This window comes from Eubalaena glacialis, chromosome 20 (genome assembly GCF_028564815.1).
Source record: "Eubalaena glacialis isolate mEubGla1 chromosome 20, mEubGla1.1.hap2.+ XY, whole genome shotgun sequence".
Taxonomy (NCBI): Eukaryota; Metazoa; Chordata; class Mammalia; order Artiodactyla; family Balaenidae; genus Eubalaena; species Eubalaena glacialis.
The window spans coordinates 35,179,661-35,199,862 of NC_083735.1; the positions used below are offsets into that span (position 1 = coordinate 35,179,661).

The following is a 20,202-nucleotide window of genomic DNA, read 5'->3' on the forward strand; positions in this document are numbered from 1 at the left end:
AATGCTATTCTTTTCACTAAATTTTGTTTAAGCATAATTATTGTTCATAAAAAAGTATGTTATTCATTTAATTGGCTTATTACTATTTTAAATGATTTAATAAAATGTTTAAATTATCCATTTTAGTTTCTAATATGATAAATCAGATATAAGTAAAAGCTTTTTGGTGGTCCTCGAAATATTTTAAGAGTATAAAGGGATCCTGAGAACACTGAGAAGTATTTAGTAGCAGCTTCTATCACTGCTTCATAGGAAGTAGTTTCTCTAAAATTTGAGAAGATAAAGGAAAAGACTGCCCTCATTATCAAATTACAAAGACTAACTAACCTCTACTTCTAACTTGATTGTCTAGACAGGCATTAAAGAAAATAATGGGATTAGAGGTCAGAGGTTTCAGTCACCTTCCTCATCTTCATTTCCGCCTCCCTCCCCAAACTATTTGCAGGAAGAAAGAGCAAAACCTGACTTAACAGAGTTTCATCTGCTTTCCTTTATCACCATCTACGAATGAGCAGTGCAAATGTGAAAAGCTCATAATGGCAAGAAAAAGAAGGGATGAAGTGACTGAATAATGTATCAATGAGATAATCCGAGGCCCCTAAATGAGCCCCACTGACTCAACTGATAAAAGCTATCCTTGTTGTATTTTATAAGTATGAACTGATTCTAAGAAAAGTAAAACTACCAAAAAAAAAAAAAAAAGGTGAAGAAAGAAAGAGAAGGGGGGAAGGGCAGGAAGAAAGGAATGGAGGAAAGAAAAGAAGTAAAGGAAGGCTTTCATTTTGAGGAGTCATGGAAGCCAAGAAAATCCACCAGTGCATGATTAATTCTGACATGTTTAAATAAGGATTCCTGTTAAAATCTCGGCAGTTGCCAATTTGACAGTGATGAGAGTCTGGTGGAGTCACTGTGGCTGGGGAGCCCCCACGAGGTGAAAGAAAGACTCCGCACCAGGGAGGTGGAAAAGAGGACTCCAAGGGAAGGAGGCTTATGGAAATAAACACCACCCATGGCTGGAAATCAGATAGAAGGAGAATTCAGAGCCAGGGCTGGCTCTCCTGAAGAGGACACTGAGGAAATGGGGTAGCATGGACACGAAGAGGGGTCCACAGAGAAGACAGCTCTGCAGGAGGGAGGGATGGCAGAGGCAAAACGCACTCAGAGCGGATGCCAGTTACAATGATGACGGCCGCAGACATCCATAGAGAGTCCCTGAGTTATTAAATAACTACCTAGCAACCTCATGGAGATCTGTGCTGCTTTTAAGGGTGGAAATATAAGATAGCACAATATGAAAAGTAAAAGCATTAAAAGTCTTTAATCACAATTCTTACAACAGTCATTTTCCACTTCTGATAATAAACCAAATATTTTACCCACCATTTAAAATTCTAGCATCCTAGAAAGCCAATCTACGAATTAGAAACTCACAATTATCAATGCAGTTTACAGATTGAAAAATAATGAATTCCTATGACCTATCTCAAACTGAACTACACACTACACACACCTTCTTAACATTATTCTGTTACAAAACCTATACTTTATTCCTTGACTTCTTTCTTCCCCCTACCAGTATGGTATACTTGCCTTGGTTTTACCCCTTATCCAACACCAAAAAGAGCCAGTAAGGTCCTGCTTCATACAACAAAGCCAGACTACTGAAGATGATGCACGCCAAGTATCCCAAGGACAGAGAATCTGCAGGATGCCCAGCCCGAGACAGGAAGCCACCACTCCAGAGAAACCACACCCTACTCGCTACACCCCACGCACAGGGTGCGCTGGCTCTGCCAATGCTAGAAAGCAGAGACACACCGCAGATGAAACTGCTGCTAACAATCCCAGGCCTCAGTGTTAAAGGGTAGATTCTGTCACAAAATCTTGGTTTAAAATAATGCCCTGGCTGCTGCCTCTGACCATGGCCTGACCCGGGCAGCACCATCTTGTGGACCTCTTCCAACTTTCAGCTGTGACACTGGCCAACTACTGCGCCCCTATCCACCCCAGTCTCTGCTGCAACTCAGTTCTATTTCTAAAACTTCCTCCCATCTCAGGATCCAGTCCTGGTAAGAAGCTCCTGACTACTGTCTTGGCCCTGCTACCTGTCTTCAGCCTCAGCCTCAGATTCAGGAGGCCGAAGCTCGACTATGACTGAAGTACAAGAGAGCTACTTTTAGTTAACAAACAGAGCACATCTGAAGGTAAGTCCAGAAAAGGAAAAGGTTTGAGTTTATTCTAAAATGATAAATCATTTTATTCATGCCATTTCCAATAAAATACAAGGCTTTAAAAAAAAGTTTCAACTCTTTCCTTGTTGATAGTTACAATATTCAATACACCTTAGTTCCAACATAGCAAGAGAAAAATAAACCTTAGAGTTTGTTTTGATAGATATTGATCTGTATGTGCAAAAGTCTAATTTACATATAGATTTCAGATATGAAGAGGCATTTTAAAAATAAGAGATTACTTAGCAAATGTGACCACAATTATAAAATACTTATTTAATCTAAGTGAGTAAACCACTTGCAGAAAAGTAAAAGCAAGTCCATACTATTGCTAAAATAATGATAAATCATTCATATTTTTTAAAGTAGGTTCAGAAGGGAATCACCATTCTTAGCTCCAGTGAAATGACTATAACATTTGAGCCCACTTAGTGAAGGGTGTGTAATTAAGAGACCCCCGGTGCTTTTCCACCACAGCACCTCAGTTACCTACCACCACCGCTGCAGTTAACCTGACTAAGGGAGGTTAGCCTCACCAGCACTACCAGAGTGAGATATGGCCTCTGATCCTTACCCAGATGGCAGGGAACTTGGAATGGAGTGTACATGCTACAAGTGTTTCTTTAATGACAGAATAAATTAGAAAAAAGGAAGCTAGAAAGACATTCCAACATATGACACTGTATTAGACTCACTGTATTAGCATACCTTCTACCATTGTAATACTAAGATTAGCAGGAAGAACAAAGGCCCATTCCAGTGCATTTTCAACACATCATTCCTAAGCACAGGAAGATTCACAAAGAACAGCTGTAAGAAGTGAACCTCCCAGGTTATACCTCCCCCACTGAAAGCATGAGGATGAGCTTGTCTCAGCACTTCTTAGAAAGGTCATGCTGTTGTACTGCTATTATGACACAATGGTAGGGAAGAAAAGGAAAGTGGTTTATTGGTTCATTTCCCAAGAGGATTACTCTGGCTTTGGACTAAGTAATGAGAGGTGATGACCTAGGCAGTACAGCATAAGGAGAAGGTGAAAAGGGGAAGATGTTAGAAATAATTCACTTTATACTCTTCATGAATGATTCACTTTCAATAAGTCAGACATTGTAACATAATTCAGGCAATCATAATGCAAGAGAAGTTATATCCAGAATTATGAATTAAAAACTTACCACCTAGAAGGAAAATTTATTTTTAAAATGAATCCAGAGGAGGAAAAGAAGAGAAACACATTTTCACACAGTTAGTTTTTACGATAGCTACTATATATTCAACAGACTTGTAACAGCATGCACTGTATATAAAAGTCTAATATACAAAACTTAAACAACAGACAATCCGAAGTATGTAGCACACATTTTAAAAAACAAACCTGAGAACTAATAATCACTAAAAACATGATTTTGAAGGCGATACAGAGAGATTTACTTGTATTCATAATTTTCTCCCTCACATGTAATTCTGCCACTATAGCCATTTGTTATTATGTACGATAATATTAAACTGTTCATTTATATAAACTGTCTCTTATATCCTAGTTGCCAAAAAGAAGTGCGATGCATCATTTAATCTCCTTTCAATTCCTCAAATGTGGAAGACAAAAGCAAATCCAAGATCTGTGGTTCTGAACCTGTGTACAAGAGGCCCTGGGGTGCCCATGGCTTGTTTGGACATCAAGCATGCGGAGTTATCTGAATAAATAACAAACCTCACACCTTTATTTACTCTTATGCTTCAAATTATTGTGATTAATAAGACACATGCTTATTTGAAAGTATTATTAAAGCAATATTAGCTTTTTAAAAAGCAATCCAGCTTTTAATAGAAATAAATCCCCACAAATCTAGCAACTTCCATAGAAGTTCTATGACATCCCCAACCTTTAAATAAGAATCGAACTGTTACTGGATTCTTTTTTTCATTATTACACATTTTCTCAGTCAAAAGAGACTAAATGCACAACTATCATATGTGGATGGGACCTCAAGATATCCAATGTGAAGAAGTTCCTCGTGCTGGGACGCACTGGCTTGGATTAATGTTTACATGTGGACAAGCATAATCAAAAGTGTTTCCTTCAGCTGATAGGCTAAGAAATTGAGTGGGAGGAAAAGAAGGGGACAGAGTTGCAGCTGTTATCACAAGATGAACAGAGAAGAAAGCAATGAAAACGTGCTTCACTGTTAACAGGAAAACAGAGGTTAGGACAGTACTCTGATTGGTCATCCCCATATCAAGTTGCATGAATATTAGACTCTAACACTCATTTCAAGGCTCACACTGTGGGAATCCCAGTACCTCCATTTCCACAAGACATATTATCCACAAATGTTCCCTGAGAACATCTACATTTTCAGTCTATATGATCTCAGGACACATGTTACATATGCCTACAAGTCACTAACATGTTCTAAATTCACCTCCTGCAAACTGCAGAAGGAATTTCCTAGTTGAGTATTGTGAGATTTGTGAAGACGATGTTGAAATTATGATTCTATCACTGTGTCTTCTCCTTCACTTTCTTGACAGTAGAACCGTTCTTCCCCCACTCAGCCATCTTAGTGACCCCATACAGCTCCATTTTGCCTCTCTTAAAGAGGAGCACCATGTTTAAAATAAGGTGTGACCTTTTGGAATAGTAGAACAAATTAGGACCAGTATCTAACTTTTAGTTCTTGTAATGCGGTTTCTTAATTGTAAGATAAATCATATAGCAAATCAAGGGATGATCTAGACCCTTTAATTATAAGAAACATGATTTTCTCTTCAAAATAAGTGGACCTGGGACTATGAAATAATTTTTGTGCTAAGTACATGTTGATCTATATTTAACTAAAACATTTTCATTTTCTCTAATATGAACAGTTCAAGTAAATGCTAAAATTCCACTTCTACGGAAGGTGAAAGTTTACATATAATTCTAAATTCTATAAGTTCATCCTATACTTTAAATAGAAGATGAGACGGTAGATTACCTTGATATTTCAACTAGCAAAAGACCAGGTAAGTTGAGGAGTGTAAAAAAGTCTGAGTTTTAAGACTTACTACTATACTTAGTGAAAACATAGTCGACACTTTCAGATCTAACTCATATCCTCTTTCCACTATTCTAAATCAACCCTAGTAGCTAACCAAAAAACAAAACAAAAACAAAAAACATAAGTAAAAGCTCTGTCTCTGCCATCTAGTGGAGAAAGAAGATACAGAACACACATTACAGCTAGAACAACTCCAGACGTGTAGGCATACGGAATTCACTTAAAATTATGTTCAGTGCTAGCATGTAGAATAAGTTATTTCTTTTCCAAAGGTTTATGTTTACCTACCTGCCATGTAGAGAATGAGGTAAAGGGAGGCAGAGGATAAACACGTATGAACACAAAAGCAAAGATAAGCCCAAAATATTTTGGAGCTCTGTAAGACAGCTTCACACACCTACACTTACATGGCCATGGAGATCTGTGTTAAGAAGCATCATTGCACAGGTGAGGCAATGGACTCCATCTAAAAAAAGAGACAAGGACAGAAAGCATTAATTCACTATTTCCTGTTGGACTCCTCAGTATCATTAAAATAGCATACCTATGCTTAATTAAGAACCTATGAAAACGCAATACTGTGGCTAGGCAAAATTAATCATATTCATTTGGGGAAACACAAAATAGATAAAGAAAAAGTTATTAAAAGGATCTCAATGCACAGATTTGTACTCTACTGGTGATGAAGTAAATTATTCCTACCTCTGGAGGACAATTTGATAGTATATATCTAAAGCTTTGAAACAGTGTCCTTTGACACAGCAAACCTACTTCTAGGGCTTTATACTAATGAAATAAGGAGCTACCCAAAACACAAGGATATCTAAAGAAAGACTGCTTACAATGGGGAATGAGTAAATACGACCCACCTAAAACACAATTCTGTTATGTTGAAATCATTAAAAATGTGGTCCAAGTATACATGTTGAAATAGAAAGATATTTTACAATAAAGTATTACATGAAAAACACATTATATGCAGTATGATTCTATTTAAATATAATACATCTAGAATGATATATAACATAATATTAAAACAGATTATTATCTCTGGATAGTAAAATTATAATTTTTATCTTTTTTATTTAAAGTTTCTCAATTTTCTATAAGATATAGAAATGAAAATAAATTATTTAATACTTTTACTTTTTTTATTTTCTGGGAAGAAAGTGAATTAGGAAAGAAGCAAAAGTTAAAGAAAACCAAGATTTGCATCTTCCAATGTTTACTCTTTGGGTATTAGTTCTCTGGCTAAAAATATATAGACAGAAATAGTTATCCTTTTTCTTGCCATTCTTTAAAGGCAACAGTTAGGTTGACTGGTCCAGGATGTACAAGAGGCCCAGACAAAAGTGAAATACTGAAATAATCACTGAAGATTTAAAAATTAATATTTAGGGGAAAAACGTTACCCAAACCAGCAAGGTCATTTCACAATTATATGGAAACATCACTTTCTCTTCTTACTTTACAAAGGAAAAGAAAAAGCACTAAGAGTTAAGCTTCTCATTTCCAAACCTTAGGATTAGTTCTCCTTATTCTCTCCCTGCAATTCTCAATCCAAGTAAAGTAGACAATAGCAGTTGCAGATGCAGAAAAATCTTATTAATTTATACTAAATGTACAAAAAAGCTTGTCCAACTACTGAATTCATGAATTAAAGATAGCTTATCTTCCAAAATATGCCTCTGAGTTCAGCAGGTGATTTCTCTAAGCGGACTATCTCTAAGTAGATGCTACTAAATGCTTAAAAGTGTATGTATTCCAGTATTCTAAATACATATAAAACAAATTCTTGAATGTATTTATAAAACTCAGCAGCTAACTCTCAAATATCCTTATCAACAGCCAATTGAGTACACAAATCCGTAGTCCTTGTTTCACTTAGTAATGTCAACATCTTCTTAGATTTGAAGAAGGTTCTAATAAAAACAATCCACTTCTATACCTTTCATTCTCTAGTCAAGGCCGACAGTGATACAGACAGTGAATAAATGGTCTACATATAGTCAAAGGAATAAAGACAGTTCCTATTTTACGGATAGGAATGTGACTTTAACAGTCAGTTAATTTAGCTACAGCCTGCAGGGCAGAGGCAGCAGGAGCAATCACTTTAGTCAGTATGAAGTACACTGACACAATGTTAATTGGCAATACGGAAGCTAAGAGATAATTATAATTTCTAGTGCATCTAGTCTCAGTGATTTATTCCAGAACTTGTAAGTTTATGAAAGATACTCCAATTGTAAGTGAATATGTTTGACTTCAAACCCTGAAAACTTTGCTTTATTATAAGAATTGAAACGGAGAAATGACCTCTCTTCATAGGGTATATCAAAAATTAAATAGTTTAAAGTTGCTTTTTAAAATAGTATACACAAATATAGATCATTAAAATCATAAACCAGAGTCAGTGGTCAGTGCTGTAATAATGAATGTCCAAAAAAAGCACCAGAGACACACCACAAACTCCAGTGAGATTTGCAAATGTTTCCAAAACTAACCATAAAACTATACATGCACTTCATCAAGAAGCTTAGAGATCAGGTGTATAGGAAGAAGAAAGAAGAAAACTAGCATTTCACTTATTACAATGCACACTGACATAAAATCTCAGTGACAAACCATGAGCAATTTAAAGAAAGTATACTGTCATACTATGGAACTGGAAAATGGAGTAAAAGTAACTAAAACAAGAGTAAAGAATATCACGCAGTCATTAAACATCATGGCTTTTAAAGAATATTTGATAACATGAGAAAATGCTCACAATGAAAGGGAAAGACAGTAGGAAACAAAACTCTGTAATGATTCCAATTTGACATAAAATATTGTACAAATAGACTAGAAGGAAGTAAATCAAACTGTTAGTAACAGTTATCTCTAGGTAATTAGAGATAACTAGATGATTTTCATTTTCTTCTGTATAAGTTTCCATATTTTCCATAATAAAATGTAACCTTCACATTGAGGAAAACAGCCCTTGTTAAGAAAGAAATTCAAGCATTTCCATCAGATTACCTTGTGAAGCAATGGTATCTGGATTACAATAAAAATATCTATTGGAGAAGTGTACTAAAACTCTCTCTCGTTCCTGGGTTTCTCCCACAAGAGAAAATGCTTTAAAGAAATACCTAAAAAAGAATTAAGGGGGAAAAGGTGAATTTTTAGAAAATGTTACCATACTCTCTATGTTTGATGGTTAAAGTTAATCCATTTAAACGTAAGAAATTAACAATACAAAGTAAGATATCCTATAGTTATTTTTTAAAAATCACTTACTAGATGGCCATTCAACATAAATTTATATTGATGTTTATATTATAGGAACTGTCAATATAAAAGATGACAGCAATAACATGGTGGCCAATACATCAAAAAAAAGCCTTGGGAAGGTGGGTGATTTCCACATATGTTAAGTGTCAAGTAGCCATTTTAAAAGATCAGTCGGATAAAAACTAAAGAACACAAGTCTGGATGCATAACCATGTAGGCTATGTTTTAAACTTTTTTTTTTATTTTTTTTTTATTTTTTGGCCATGCCACGCGGCATGTGGGATGTTAGTTCCCCAACCAGGGATCGAACCCACGGCCCCTGGCAGTGTGGAGTCTTAACCACTGGACCGCCAGGGAAGTCCCCTGTAGACTATGTTTTAAAACTTGACAAAGATCACAGGTTTTTGTCATTTTGTTACGTGACTGTAATCACCACCGACCCACTATTAAAATTACAATTATATCGTCTTATGCACAGTAGATTTTTTTTTATTCAAACAGAAAGTCACAAAAATTATAATCATCCTCATCAGTTCACTCAGTCCCATGTAATTAATTTTTTTTCATCTTGAACTTTTGTTAGCACTTTTATGAATTCATCAGTTTTCCATTAGCACAGTAGATTTCTGTTAATTTTATTTTGCCTATTATCACCACCATATATTATTAACTTGCTACATGAGGAAGAAATTGGAAAATAAAACCCTAATTTATTTCTTAAATTAGGAATACCAATCTAGATCAATCTAGATCAGAGTCACTGAGAGTACTGTCTATTATAGATGTATCCAGGACCCTCACTTGACAAAGTAGATGCATTTACCTAAACATGAGATGGGAAGGAAAAAATCATTTAAAATGCCCTAAGAAATCTTACTTTTGAAAGAAACATACAATAAAACATATTTCAATGATGAAAGTGTTGCTGTCTTCCTTATCTGTAGTTAATCTAAATTATGTTGATCTAACTTTAATTTTTCTTAACTTTCTTTTATAAACCATATGAGAGAGCAAAGCAAAAATACAGATCTCTCCCCCACCCTTACCTGTTTTCATTGACAACCTATGAGTACCCTTGATTCACACAAAGAGCCAGAGACTAACCCACTGCTGTGCATTCTAACGGAACATCCTCCCTTCACCTCCCAGGCCTCAGTTTTCTGATTTGTAACACTAGAGCCTTACATAAGATGATCTCAGAATTCCTCCAGGCTGTGACACGTTATAAAGTTTATAAGATTAAATGCTTACTGGGTTTTACCTTCAGCTGCGCTTAGAAATTTATACTATGGTGTCGTGTGAGGCGTGAGGGTCAGTGTGTTTCCAACACCTTCACTTGAACAGATCAGCAAAAAGCGCTACTGTCTGAAACAGTTCTACAGATACTTTCTGCTGATTATTATGTTGATATTCATTTTTACCCCATTCATTAGTTAATTCCAAAGTACTGTCTTAAAGGGCTATTTGGCTATTGTAAAAAATGATTAGGGAAAATCTAATTCTACGGTCTGTAAACTGTGCCTTTTTAAGGCATTCAAAAACCAAATTCCCACAGATTCCATTTCTCCAAGACTTACTTTGCCACCATTCTTTACTAGGTCGTCTACTTGGTGCAGGATATGAGTTCATGTGTGATTTCATAAAAACAATATATTTTTCCCACTTTCCACCATGTTTAATATCTGTAATACAATCTGAGCTAAGATCACAAAGTAACTGTGGGTTTAAAAAAATAAAAATCAGATTTTAGCTTCAGCACATTATTTTCTCTTCTCAGAATTAATTATTTAGAAGCAAAGAAGAACAGAAGTGATGTTTAATCATACCTGAGAGACTGATCCAGTGTCATTCCTGTAAAATCAAAAAACTTCAAATATTCTTCTGCAACTAGTTTGCTAAATTCATTGCTATAAGAAAACAGAATAGACTTGGTTATTAAAATTGAAGCCATCAGAACACGCACATACCCCTACAAGGATACACTCAGACACCATCCTTGGAATGGGACGTACTTCTTGCCTAGGTGCTTTGCCACATCCGATCTTTTGAATCTGTCTAGTTGATAAAGACGTTTGGCCAACCTTTTGGCTGCTTCTACGTTGCTGCTGGTACCATTACTGAGACTTCCTGAGGTTTCCTTTTCCAGAATTTCAGTACTCCCCATTTCAGAATGAGCCTCTAGCAGTGTTGTTTTCACCCCAGCGTTGCTGTGAGAATTGATAAAGAAGAAAACAAAAAAATAGAAAAGATTGTTCTTGTGTGGCAAAAAGGAAAGTAGCTAATGAAATTATCACAATATTGTAGAACAAATGAAAAAACTATTTTAAATGATAGCATCTTATGCTTAATTATTCATAAAAATATTTTCAGTTGCTATATTTTAACATACTAGAGAAGTGATTACTTAAACCCTAGATGAGCAGTTCTCAAACCATTTGGTTTCAGGACGTTTATATTCTTGAAAGTATAGAGGACTCCAAAGACCTCTGTGTATGTAGGTTATATCTGGTGATATTCACTGTATGAGTAATTAAACCAGAAAAATTTAAATATTCATTTAAAAATAATAAATCCATTTCATGAATATAAATAATACATTTTTATTAAAAATAACTATATTTTCCAAAACAATAATATAATATTTAATGAGACAAGCAACAGTGATTTACATCTTTTACAAATTTCTTTAATGCCTGGCACACTAGAAGACAGCTTGATTCTCAGAGCCATTTCTACATTCACTCAGTAATAATACATCATTTTGGTTGAAAATATTAAGAAAATCTGGCCTCACAGAAATATTTAGTTAGAAAAATAGGGAGTATTTTAATATCCTTAATTGTGGATATTCTTTTTTCATATGATGATGCCAAAAAAAAACAAGTGGTAGTCTCTTAAAAGTTAGCTGCAATATAGAATCTAAACTTGTATCAATGAACTTTTTGTACTCATATTAAAAACAACTCACACTTTGAATACATCTTACCCAGGCATGATTCTGCCACATGAATTGGTCACTTGCAAAATATCTGTTGACACATCTTATTATTTTAAAAAATAACATTTATTAATGTCACCACTAATATCCTCAGAAAAGTCTTTAAGTACTGGGAAGCTGCCAAACTTTTGGTGGTAGATACAAGTTTTCCAAAATTCTAATTTTTGATTGAAACTTAAATTTTACCATTGGCAACAAAAATTGATGGTTGTTTTCCTTAAAGTAATTAAGTAACTCTGTTTTCAAGAAAATGTTTGCCAAAACCACAGTTTATCAGTCAGACTTTGAAGGAAAATGGCATTTCCATGAAAAAAGCAACTAGTTTATAGCTTACAACTCAAACTACATGAGTGCTGTTCCTAGACAGCGCTTCATGCATATTTTCCATTTCATTGCATGTGAAATTAAAAAGGCAGGTACCCAAGTGTTGAAAAGCAATTAATTGGTACTGCTTTATCAAGGACATCTTTAGGTGAAATTGCCCTTTATTTTTATTTTGAATGCATGGCAGTGAAGAATGTAACAACTAGAACAGTTTGGTGCTACTACCTTGATTTGTGCTAAGGCCCCCACCATTGTTTTTGTACCATCAGTACGTATCAACACAGTGAAAAAGGAAAACAATGCTGCACTGTTATTATAAAAATAATTTTGGCCTCACAAACCCTTGAAAGGGTCTCAGGAAGCCGCACAACCACACTGTGAGAACCTCTGCTCTAGCCGGGTGCTGCAGCATGCATCTGTAACACTAAAACCAAGAACACTGTGATTTCCAGACCTTCCTTTGGACTTCTAACAGAACAAAGCTATGTTCATGGTAAACTACTTGTGCTTAAGTAGTCTTCCAACACACTTACTGTAGACTCTAAAGCAGACATAGAATTTTTCTGCAATGAACCAGAGAGTAAATATTTCAGACTTGCAGGCCACATAAGGACCCTGTCACACATGCTTCTTTGTTTTTGTTGTTTTTTCACAACCTTTAAAAATGTAAAAGCCATTCCAGGCTACACTGAATCCTAGTCTGCAGGCCCTTGCCCTATCCCATAGCTCTTTAACTTGGCCCAAATTATAAGTAGAGAACAATTTATTGTCTAAACCAGGACACTCTGAAAAGGAAACAGGGATGATAAAATCATTAAATATGTAGTTATAATTGTTACAAGGTATAAAAATAAAAAAGCATTACCAATAAAAAAAAATTAGTTGTAAACTTATAAAAATCATTACAGCAAAGTGAAGACATTTTTAAACAGAACTACTTAATCTCTATTTTGTCACTTGTTCTACCTAACTTACCATTTCCCATTTCCCACTGACCCAGCAACTAAGTGGTAGCCTGGCAGCTTCACTGTCACTCAGTGCAGCTGGGCTACTGCACAACCAGCTGTGCACCAAGGAGCGCCTGGGGGCTGCGGAGTCCCCGGCGCCCCCAACTACTGCCAGACTCTAGCAGCCCCTCTCCAAGCTCACTTATCAGCAAGCACTGCACAAGGTATCTCTGAAAGGAGGTTTAAGGGGAGGGAAAAGGGAGAGAGAGTATCCCACATAGTCTTTTAGACTCAACTATGTGAAATTTCTGTTCAATGCACATGTCAACTCACACATTCCAGATGAGACTGTGGAGAAGCTGGAAGTACAAAGTGGAAGGTTACAAACCCATGCTGACTTATTTTACTGCAACTATTAATGATAATACTTCATTTTTTTAAAGTCAAAGTCAAATGCTAAACCACAGTCAACACCAAGACAACAGACACAAACCGGAACTGACCCAGGCAAACCAAGATGTTTGGTAACCCTCCCTAAGCAATCAGCCACCTTAAACAATTTTCCAACAGGAATACCCACCAATTAAAATAAATTGCTTCACTATGATGAATTCTTCGTGTAAATACATTTAAATATTTTTTCATCCTAAACTTTCCTTTATAAAGTTCACATTACCAGCCAGTTTTGTGAAATTTATGTTATCAGAAAACTGAATATTTAATTTTTATATACAGCAAACCTGTAAGTAAATTCACAGAGGACATTTCTTTTAAAGGTCAGCTCACACTTTGTGTTTTCCTAAATAAGTGGTGAAAATGTAAAATATTTACTCTAAGAACTAGCTGAGTTACAATCAAGTAGTTTTTATAATTATGGAAAGAAAATCCCTGGAGTTGTGCTCCCGTGCATTCTCTTACTCTGCACATTAGCTATTGTGTGGAACAAACAATGTCAAAGAAAGGATTTTCTTCTCAATTAAACTGCTACTTAGTATTGTTCACTTCTCAGGGCAAATTCACGGCATGTATTTTATCACTCCATAAAAAAAAGTAATTATACCACATACATAGTACTGCAAAGATGTTGTTCAAATACAACAGACTTATCCTAACGACATTGTATTTTTTAAGTGCGGTATTGAGTCCTATTCCTATGTTTCTCATTCCTCATGTTTGCTGCCTCTCTCTCCTATCCTGCCCAGTCTATTTCACCTCATTTTCCTCACATTCACCAGAAGGAGGTAATTTAAAAATTTGTATGAATCAGACTTCTCTGGATCTTCTTGAGAAAACCTTCAGTAAATAGGAAAATAAGGAATAAAATGAAGATAAATACTTCCATTCCTAGATGGCTTCATTCTGCCCCAATCACAATTTATGAGAGAACATGAACAAGAACAGAGATTGCCCCTTTTAAGTCAGAAAGCCTGGCAGTATGATGGCAATACCAACTCACCAGCAGTATGACAGACACCAAGAACTCATATCTTGGAGCCAAGGGTGCGCCTGGGCCATGCTTCCTCTCACAAGCCCCTTCCCAGGACTCTTCATCCCCCATCTCCACTGTCTGCTGGTCCACTAGGGCTTCCAAGGACCTGGCTCCCTGTGAGGTCATATGACTGTGACCTCGCACTCTTGCAAGTGTTTACTGTTGGGGTTTCTGTAATGTTTTTATAGTCTTAATAAAAACAGAAGCCAGAACACAGGGGCCACTGTATACCAAAAGCATACACAACAATGGCAGCCCTGCCTTGTTCACACTTGATAAAGCAAACTGGATGACCCCTCTCAGCGGGAGGGACACTCCCGTTTTGTTTCCTGGAATACACAAGACATTGTCCATCTAGCCTGCTGAGTGTTAGATGTTTTCAATAGTTTGAATTTTCCATTCTTTTCTATAGTTCCGCTTTTCTTCTTGATCAAGTAACTTAAATCTCCTAAGGTGAAATCCTTACCAGTCACTTAAATATAGAAAAGACTTCCCAAAGGTTCTCCCTGTGATATATATAAATGCTTCACTAAGGCCTATACCTCACACCTCCAAACATATGTGGTTACACTCTATCATCAATATCATCAAAAGAAGGATCAGATCACTGAGTCTGACCACCAAGCCTTTTCATAACCTTTTTATCATACTGATTACTGCGTTTTCCAAATAAAATTAATAGGACACCCAGTTAAATCAGAATTTCAGATAAACAAAAAACAATTTTTACTGAAAGTATGCCTCAAAAATTGCATGGGGCATACTGACACTAAAAAAATTATTCATTATTTATCTGAAATTCAAATTTAACTGGGCATCCTGACTTTATCTGGTAACCCTATCTCCTGAATGCTTGTTCTAAATCAGACTCCTTCTGGGTTTGTTTCGACTTGCTTCTGTGATTTAATTTTTATTCCTACTATTTTTCTATTGTCTTATCAAGACCTTCTCTCAATTGACTATGATCTGCTGATTCTTCCCTAATGTCCTTCAAATACAAAAGGAAAACCCTCTTTTCTCTGTATTTTCACCCTTCCTTCCCAGCCTGCATACTGCCACCATGGATGTGATAAAACGTCTCCTTCACAAATATCCTACACAAGGGAAAAGCCCATGCTCTGCGGCATGTCGTTAAGGCCCTTCACAAGCCAACCCCAACTGCCTGTTTAGATTGGTCACCTCCATCGTCTTCATGCTTGGGCCGCACAGAGATGTGAGCTGTGCTCTTACACTCCCTTCCCACGTCCTTCCCTTTGCCACTCCTGTCACCCCCACCCTAAAATCCTGGGGTTCCCAAAATTCTGCAAACTCAATGATCCTACAAGAACCCAAGTGAAATAACAGCTTTTCTAAGACTCATACTCCAACCCCTCGGCTGCATTCTCAGAGCACCTGGATATTACAGCTCTGCTTTTTTAAAGTCCCCCCTCTCTCACCTACCACTATCTTAAATTTCACTTTGTATCCACATCAGAAGAGTAGGCTGAGGTTAATCAACAGCCATCTGTTAAAAGAACGCAGAACTGAGCAAGCAGCTGTGTCCACATCCTTCGAGGTCTTCTGCATTCTGCCAGCAATGACATGGGGCACTAACTTTCTAGTTCAGTATAACCGATCCTGAAAAGTTCTAAGGAGACTGACATCAGCAGAGGGTACCAGATACACTGTCTTAGTTCATATTTTCTTTGAGTTTAAATTTTGTAAATGTCTTTAAATTTTTATTTAATTGTGGTAATAAAACTGGGATAAAAAAATAAACTAGGCTAAGGTGTGCCCCCTGCATTTAAGCTAGTCAGAGGCAAGTCAGAAGAATCTCAGAGAGTGCGAGGAAACAACTCCAGTCACAAGTGGAATAAAAGGACCAGAAGGGAGCACTATGACCCGGCTGCCATTCTGCAAGCTGAGGATGCAGTCACAGTGGCCTGAAACCAGCAGACTCGGGGAAGCCAGAATGAAGTCGGTCAAGAAGAGTTCTAAGTACAACACTGTAAGTGAGATACACGTAAAACCCAGAAGCATAAATCACCTCCAAGAAAGGAAAGGAAATTTTCTTGGCCACCATTATCTATGGCCTTTATTTCTCAGGCAGAGCAGAGATAGCACCTAATCTAATCTTTTAAAAACATATTCCTTTTATCAAAACTTTTTTTAAATTATTTTATTTTGTTTTTTATTGAAGCATAGTTGTATTAGTTTCAGGTGTATGGCAAAGTGATTCAGTAATACATACATATATATCTATCCTTTTTCAGATTCTTTTCTCTTATAGGTTATTACAAAATATTGAGTATAGTTCCTTGTGCTATACAGTAGGTCCTTGTTGGTTATCTTTTTTATATATAGTAGTGTGTATACGTTAACCCCAAACTCCTAATTTATCCCTCTCCACCTCTTCCCCTTTGGTAACCATAAGTTTGTTTTCTATGGCTGTGAGTCTATTTCTGTTTTGTATATTAAGTTCATTTGTACCACTTTTTTTTTTTTAGATTCCACATATAAGCGATATCATACGATACTTGTCTTTGTCTGGCTTACTTTATTTAGTATGATAATCTCTAGGTCCATCCATGTTGGTGCAAATGGCATTATTTCATTCTTTTTTATGGCTGAGTAATATTCCATTGTTTGTATACACCACATCTTCTTTATCCACTGCTCTGTTGATGGGCATTTAGGTTGCTTCCATGTCTTGGCTATTGTAAACAGTGCTGCAGTGAACACTGGGGTGCATGTGGCTTTTTGAATTATGGTTTTCTCTGGATATATGTCCCTGAATGGGACTGCAGGATTATATGGTAGTTCTATTTTTAGTTTTTTAAGGAACCGCCATACTGTTCTCCATAGTGGCTGTACCAATTTACATTCCCACCAACAATGTAAGAGGGTTCCTTTTTCTCCACACCCTCTCCAGCATTTATTATTTGTAGACTTTTTGATGATGGCCATTCTGATCAGTGTGGAGTGATACCTCATTGCAGTTTTGATTTGCATTTCTCTGATAATTAGCAATGCTGAGCACCTTTTTATGTGCCTCTGGGCCATCTGTATGTCTTCTTGGGAGAAACGTCTGTTTAGATCTTCTGCCCATTTTTGGATTGGGTTGTTTGTTTTTTGATATTGAGCTGCATGAGCTGCTTGTATATGCTGGAGATTAAGCCCTTGTTGGTCACATTGTTTGCAAATATTTTCTCCCATTCCGTAGGTTGTTTTTTTGTTTTGTTTATGGTTTCCTTTGCTGTGCAAAAGCTTCTAAGTTTAATTAGGTCCCATTTGTTTACTTTTGTTTTTATTTCCGTTACTCTAGGAGATGGATCCAAAAAGATATTGCTGCGATTTACGTCAAAGAGTGTTCTGCGTACTTTTTCCACTAGGAGCTTTATAGCATCAAGTCTTACATTTAGATCTCTAATCCATTTTGAGTTTATTGTTGTGTATGGTGTTAGGAAGTGTTCTAATTTCCTTCTTTTACATGTAGCTGTCCAGTTTTCCCAGCACCACTCATTGAAGAGACTGTCTTTTCTCCATTGTATATTCTTGCCTCCTTTGTCATTGATTAATTGACCATAGATGTGTGGGTTTATTTCTGAGCTCTCTAATCTGTTCCATTGATATATGTTTGTTTTTGTGCCAGTACCATACTGTCTTGATTACTGTAGCTTTGTAGTATAGTCTGAAGTCAGAGACCCTGATTCTTCCAGCTCTGTTTTTCTTTCTCAAGATTGCTTTGGTTATTTGAGATCTTTTGTGTTTCCATACAAATTTTTAAATTTTTTGCTCTAGTTCTGTGAAAAATGCCATTGGTAATTTGTAGGGATTGCACTGAATCTGTAGATTGCCTTGGGTAGTATAGTCATTTTGACAATATTGATTCTTCCAATCCAAGAACACAGTATATCTTTCCATCTGTTTGTATCATCTTTGATTTCTTTCATCAGTGTCTTATAGTTTTCAGAGTACAGGTGTTTTGCCTCCTTAGGTAGTTTATTCCTAGGTATTTTATTCTCTTTGATTTGAAGATAAATGGGATTGTTTCCTTAATTTCTCTTTCTGATCTTTCATTGTTAGTGTATAGAAATGCAACAGATTTCTGTGTATTAATTTTGTATTCTGCAACTTTACCGAATTCATTGATGAGCTCTAGCAGTTTTCTCCACCTAATCTTGAGGGAAACGTAAATGAGGTTATTCAGAACAGCTACAGCACCTCCAGTGGTACCATTTACCTAATAGCATCTAATACTGGTTAAGCCTGGGAGTAGTACTTTCTAGAGATTGTCTCAGGCAGAGTGTTGGTCTGAGACAGGCCTCAGCACTCTTCTTACCTCAGGAAGAAGAAGGAATGTTTACCAGGGGGAGGGGGAGGGGGAAGGAGAGAGGGGGTGAGAGAGGAGGGAGAGGGAGGGGGTGAGAGGGATAAGAAGAGAGGAAGGGAGCTAGAGAAGGAGAGAGCAGAGAGTGTGCAAGCATATGGAGAAAAACAGGAGACAGAGGAGAAAAGACCCTGAGTTTGATTCAAAGACTTGAAGACATGATAAGTATAAAGTGCCCACAGTATATCCAGGCAGAGCTACCTGTGGGAACTCAGTACAGGCACAGCAGTTGCCCACACACTGATGGGTGCCATCACAGGGTGAGAGTCTATACGACCAAGGAACTCCGAAATGTGCCATCCTAAAAATATCTAGCAGAGTATGCATCTGAATACAACTCCATTACAGTGAAAGAATCAGGAGGTCCCCTTAATTTATTAATGAGATTCTCCATGCAAGCACTCAGTTTGCCAGTAAGGAACAACTATAAATTTAGAAGATGCTAAAAGCGAGTATCTGTTGAAAAGCTCCAGTTAGACTGCCAAGTTCAAACATGGGTTCCATCAGCCACCAGTTGTGGGTAAGTTCATTATTCTCCGTGAGCCTCAGTTTGTTCATCTACAGAATGGAAAGAACGAGGTGCTATGAAGATTAAATGAGAAGATTTGTGTAAATGCTTAGGGCAGAGTCTGGCACACAGTAAACAATAAATGTCAGCTGCCATCACCAGACCCATTTTCATCACTACAACCACCCCTTACATCACTAAGATTACTACTTGGTTATTTGGATGATCAGGCGAGATCAGTATTTTATTAAATGTAAACTGCTATTTGTAATCACATACAAACGTTAGCTCTCAGTATCAATGAATACTTGATTTTTCTAAAGAAAATTGCCTCAAATGAACCCATTTTTGACATTTATATAGAATACATTTCTCTAGATGAGACTGCATCTTACCTACAAAATGATTTCAGGGCCCTTATAAGAGAACCATAAATAAAACCTAATAATCAAAACTCAGCACAGAGGCCAAAATTCAGTCTTTACCAATGACGAATTTTAGTAAGCGTCACCTAGAAGGTCTGCCTCCTCAGGGAACATTTCATCTCACTCATTTTCCTCAGTCCTGCCTTCGGTGTTCCAGAAGAGGGCACCCGTGTGCGAGGCAGTGTACAGAGACTGACCAAGCTCACCAACGGAATGAGACAGGCTGAACGTGCCTTAGTAGCACTAATTTACAGGAAACAATTGGACTCGTCACCCTGCTACAGGTTCAGACTCCTCTGGGGCATGATCCAGAAGACGGAGGTTTTCATTTTTTTGCTTTTTGGGGTTATCTGTTTTGTTTTTCTATACTATGCTGCAGCTTTTCTGGGCCAGCTCTCAAATAAGCATGTAATACCTGCAATACTATCAACTTTAATACAACCACATTATAAAAATTTGAAATGAATCATTTGCAAAGCAACTATTTCTAAATGTTGAGCATGAAAACTAAGGAGAAAAAAAATGATGCAAAAACATTTACATGTTCACTCTTTGCACAGAAGCTTCTTTGTGCAAAGTGGGATCAATGAATCC

General features: G+C 36.7%; 1 protein-coding gene across 8 annotated transcripts in view; it reads right to left on the reverse strand.

The window, feature by feature from the left end:
• The window catches only part of PSD3 (pleckstrin and Sec7 domain containing 3), a 545,202-nt gene that overhangs the window by 276,554 nt on the left and 248,446 nt on the right, over positions 1-20,202 (reverse strand). For all 8 annotated transcript variants that reach the window (XR_009698802.1, XR_009698803.1, XM_061177522.1 and 5 more), the window contains 4 exons: positions 10,561-10,755; positions 10,375-10,455; positions 8,294-8,406; positions 5,680-5,738 (listed from right to left, as the gene is read on the reverse strand). Coding sequence is in view for 6 of the 8 variants with exons in the window: in XM_061177522.1 (XP_061033505.1) it covers positions 5,680-5,738; positions 8,294-8,406; positions 10,375-10,455; positions 10,561-10,755 (448 nt within the window). In the remaining 2 variants the exon portion in view is untranslated. The remainder of the gene's footprint in view (positions 1-5,679; positions 5,739-8,293; positions 8,407-10,374; positions 10,456-10,560; positions 10,756-20,202) is intronic.